The sequence below is a fragment of the Rutilus rutilus genome (assembly GCF_951802725.1).
Source record: "Rutilus rutilus genome assembly, chromosome: 15".
In the NCBI taxonomy this organism is placed as follows: Eukaryota; Metazoa; Chordata; class Actinopteri; order Cypriniformes; family Leuciscidae; genus Rutilus; species Rutilus rutilus.
The window spans coordinates 1,957,428-1,962,427 of record NC_140220.1 but is presented as its reverse complement, the minus strand read 5'-3'; the positions used below and the strand labels follow the sequence as shown (position 1 = coordinate 1,962,427).

The following is a 5,000-nucleotide window of genomic DNA, read 5'->3' as shown; positions in this document are numbered from 1 at the left end:
ACTTTTCATTTTTAGTAAAAGTTTTAGTAATTTAGTTTTAAGTTTTTTTTTATGTTTATAGTTTTTATTCGTTTTTTTTTTTTTTTTTATATATAATATTATATATTTTTTACATTAATTAAAAAAAAAATATATATATATATATATATATATATATATATATATATATATATTTAATACATATATTAAAACTTTGATCAGTTTTATATTCTGAATGATTCATAATGATTCATAATCATCAATGATTCAGAAAGTTTCAAGTGAATATAGCAGTTCAAAAAGGTTCATCTTGCAAAATTGTTGTGTGACGTGAATTTTGATCTTGAGATTAAATTGATTCCCTTCAAATTGAGTTTATTTTTCTCATCCCATTGACGTTTCCTACGTCATTTTTGCATTTCCACTAAATGTGTTTTGAAGAACATCATTTTTGCAGTGCATCAGCTGATGAAGGACAGGGCTTTGGGTTTTGATTTAATGCTCTGATTACGCCGGTCACTTTTCTGCCGGTTTTAGCCGTTCTTCAGCCTCTGTCTGTCTGCTTTTCCCTTCTTTTATTGTTCTCTCTGCTGTATTTATAGCGTCCTCTCATTCAGCGGCTCAATTTAACAGCTTCTAAAATCTCCTGAAGTGAATCATCGTCGCAGACAGAGTCTCGACCCGACTGTGATGTTATATTTAAATCTTATTTAACAGGTGAATCTCAAGCACGTGTTGTTTTTCACCCCAAAGTCAAAGGAAAAAGTGATATTGCATCACAAAACTAAGCTTATTTTAGCACTTATGTATGATTAATCATAATGGAAATTGATGTTATGTTAATGAAAATGTAAAATCTTTGGCACTGTGACATTTTTAAGATGATTAAACATGCTATGTGTAAAAAACAAGGTTTTCGTTGTAGAATATCATGTAGTTAACGATTGGCTGGAGTGTCAGGCTTCTCCTTGTGATGTTTTCTGCGTGAACATGCTCTTGCACTAATGCAACTTCTCATCTCAGCTTTATTTAATTAGAAAGATGCTGAAATGGCCTTGAGGGATAACGAGGATCGAGTCTAATTGTGCTGGTCGATTAACTCTTGGTTTTCAGCACATGGACCCGTGAGCGCGACAGTCGTCACTCTTTTATTCTGAAAAACAAAGTCTTTGTGGTGGTTCTGATTCTCTCACTGTTTTGTGGCAATTAGGATTAAAGGACATAAATAGTTGATATAAAGTAAAACAGCACTTTTCCAAATGAGTAGTTTTCATATGAAATAATATATATATATAAAAAAAATGCAGTTATTTAGAATGCAAAATAAAATGCATTATAATACATTAAAATAATAAAATAAAATAAATAATTAGATAAAATACAAGACTTAAGTAATATGTATGTAAAAAGATTCACAACGTCTGCCAAATGGGGAAACTGTAAATTAATAATATTAATAAAACTATACAATTAAAGGACAAAAATAATTTATATAAAGTGGCACTTTAATGTTAAGTGAAAATAAAATATAAATTGTAAAATTAAATTAAATACTGTTTAATACAGTTAAATACACAAAAAAAAAAAAAAAAAATACAATAAATAATAAAATAAACGCTAAAATAAATAAAAATAAGTAACATGAACAAAGTATAAAATAAATAATTAAATAAGAAATTTCTAAAAGTATTTAGTAACGTGTGTAATAATATATGCTTTGGTTAAAATGTCTGCCAAATGGTTAAATATAATGTAATGTAAAAATAATAATACAATTAGTTTAAATAACATTATTTAATAAATAAAAGACAATTCATTAAAAAATAATAAAATGAAAAACAAATCAATACATTAAAATGATGAAATTATTTTTTATATAAAAATACCTTGAATATGCCTAATGTAATTCAGATGTAAAATAATAATAATAAAATTATATTAAATAACAGTATTGAATAAATAAATAAAATATAATAAAATAAAATAAAAATACAATTAAATACATTTTGGTTAAAACATCTGCCAACTGGATAAATTGTAAAAATCTACAATTTAGCTAATAAAATGTAAACCTTGAATGCAATGCAAGTCACTTTGGTTAAAACAAAACAAACAAAAACGAAATTAAATGCAGCTTAAACTAAGATTTGGTCAGACATGAGAAGTATTATGTAAGTAATGCGTCTGTCTGTCTCTCTCAGATGCAGACCTACAGGACGCTAAAAACCTGTAAATGCTTGAGCTAGTAAAATGTAGATTGCATTAAAAGCAGTGCAAGTTGCTTTGGATAAAAGCATCTGCCAAATGCATGAATGTAAAACAAGCTTAAACTAAGATTTGGTCAGACATGAGAAGTGTTATGTACTATGTATGTAATGTGTGTGTGTGTGTGTGTGTGTGTGTGTGTGTCTCTCTCTCAGATGCAGACAGACAGGACGCTATAAACCTGTTCCTGCAGGTCTTCCAGCCGTCAGAATCAAAGCCTCATCTCTGGGAACTGCCCACTGACTTCTACCTTCACCACAGTAACACCATGAGCCTCCCATACCAGCGACACAGGTAATATTACACTGACTGAGTGAATATCAGCTTGTTACACCGACTGACTGAATGTCAGCTTGCGTTACACAGACTGAGTGAATATTAGCTTGTGTTACACCGACTGAGTGAATGTCAGCTTGCATTACACAGACTGAGTGAATGTCAGCTTGTGTTACACAGACTGAGTGAATATCAGCTTGTGTTACACCGTGTAATTGATCCACTGGAGGCAAGTTGAGAGATGAGAACCCTAGTGCAGTTTATTATAAACAAACATGAAACAAAAACATGGCATGAACAGACTGAGTGAACGTCAGCTTGCGTTACACCGACTGAGTGAATATCAGCTTGTGTTACACCGTGTAATTGATCCACTGGAGGCAAGTTGAGAGATGAGAACCCTAGTGCAGTTTATTATAAACAAACATGAAACAAAAACATGGCATGAACAGACTGAGTGAATATCAGCTTGCGTTACACAGACTGAGTGAACGTCAGCTTGCGTTACACCGACTGAGTGAATGTCAGCTTGTGTTACACCGACTGACTGAATATCAGCTTGTGTTACACCGACTGACTGAATGTCAGCTTGCGTTACACCGACTGAGTGAACGTCAGCTTGCGTTACACCGACTGAGTGAATGTCAGCTGAATGTCAGCTTGCGTTACACAGACTGACTGAATGTCAGCTTGCGTTACACCGACTGAGTGAATGTCAGCTGAATGTCAGCTTGCGTTACACCGACTGAGTGAACGTCAGCTTGCGTTACACCGACTGAGTGAATGTCAGCTTGTGTTACACCGACTGACTGAATATCAGCTTGTGTTACACCGACTGACTGAATGTCAGCTTGCGTTACACCGACTGAGTGAACGTCAGCTTGCGTTACACCGACTGAGTGAATGTCAGCTGAATGTCAGCTTGCGTTACACAGACTGACCGAATGTCAGCTTGCGTTACACCGACTGAGTGAATGTCAGCTGAATGTCAGCTTGCGTTACACCGACTGAGTGAATGTCAGCTGAATGTCAGCTTGCGTTACACCGACTGACTGAATGTCAGCTGAATGTCAGCTTGCGTTACACCGACTGAGTGAACGTCAGCTTGCGTTACACCGACTGAGTGAATGTCAGCTTGCGTTACACAGACTGAGTGAATATCAGCTTGCGTTACACAGACTGAGTGAATATCAGCTTGCGTTACACAGACTGACTGAACGTCAGCTTGCGTTACACCGACTGAGTGAACGTCAGCTTGCGTTACACCGACTGAGTGAACGTCAGCTTGCGTTACACAGACTGAGTGAATATCAGCTTGCGTTACACAGACTGAGTGAATATCAGCTTGTGTTACACCATGTAATTGATCCACTGGAGGCAAGTTGAGAGATGAGAACCCTAGTGCAGTTTATTATAAACAAACATGAAACAAAAACATGGCATGAACAGACTGAGTGAACGTCAGCTTGCGTTACACCGACTGAGTGAATGTCAGCTTGTGTTACACCGACTGACTGAATATCAGCTTGTGTTACACCGACTGACTGAATGTCAGCTTGCGTTACACCGACTGACTGAATGTCAGCTGAATGTCAGCTTGCGTTACACAGACTGACTGAATGTCAGCTTGCGTTACACCGACTGAGTGAATGTCAGCTGAATGTCAGCTTGCGTTACACAGACTGACTGAATGTCAGCTGAATGTCAGCTTGCGTTACACCGACTGAGTGAATGTCAGCTGAATTTCAGCTTGCGTTACACCGACTGACTGAATGTCAGCTGAATGTCAGCTTGCGTTACACCGACTGACTGAATGTCAGCTGAATGTCAGCTTGCGTTACACCGACTGAGTGAACGTCAGCTTGCGTTACACCGACTGAGTGAATGTCAGCTTGTGTTACACCGACTGACTGAATATCAGCTTGTGTTACACCGACTGACTGAATGTCAGCTTGCGTTACACCGACTGAGTGAATGTCAGCTGAATGTCAGCTTGTGTTACACCGACTGACTGAATGTCAGCTTGCGTTACACCGACTGAGTGAATGTCAGCTGAATGTCAGCTTGCGTTACACAGACTGACTGAATGTCAGCTTGCGTTACACCGACTGAGTGAACGTCAGCTTGCGTTACACCGACTGAGTGAATGTCAGCTGAATGTCAGCTTGCGTTACACAGACTGACTGAATGTCCGCTTGCGTTACACCGACTGAGTGAATGTCAGCTGAATGTCAGCTTGCGTTACACCGACTGAGTGAATGTCAGCTGAATTTCAGCTTGCGTTACACCGACTGACTGAATGTCAGCTGAATGTCAGCTTGCGTTACACCGACTGACTGAATGTCAGCTGAATGTCAGCTTGCGTTACACCGACTGAGTGAACGTCAGCTTGCGTTACACCGACTGAGTGAATGTCAGCTTGCGTTACACCGACTGAGTGAACGTCAGCTTGCGTTACACCGACTGAGTGAACGTCAGCT

General features: G+C 37.5%; 2 protein-coding genes across 2 annotated transcripts in view; one reads left to right on the top strand and one right to left on the bottom strand.

Moving 5' to 3' along the window:
* ctsbb (cathepsin Bb) overlaps positions 1-5,000 on the bottom strand; it is a 214,730-nt gene that overhangs the window by 140,233 nt on the left and 69,497 nt on the right. The window lies entirely within an intron of this gene.
* fig4a (FIG4 phosphoinositide 5-phosphatase a) overlaps positions 1-5,000 on the top strand; it is a 79,664-nt gene that overhangs the window by 48,701 nt on the left and 25,963 nt on the right. The window contains exon 17 of the mRNA XM_084432342.1: positions 2,400-2,538. Coding sequence (XP_084288468.1) covers positions 2,400-2,538 — 139 coding nt within the window. The remainder of the gene's footprint in view (positions 1-2,399; positions 2,539-5,000) is intronic.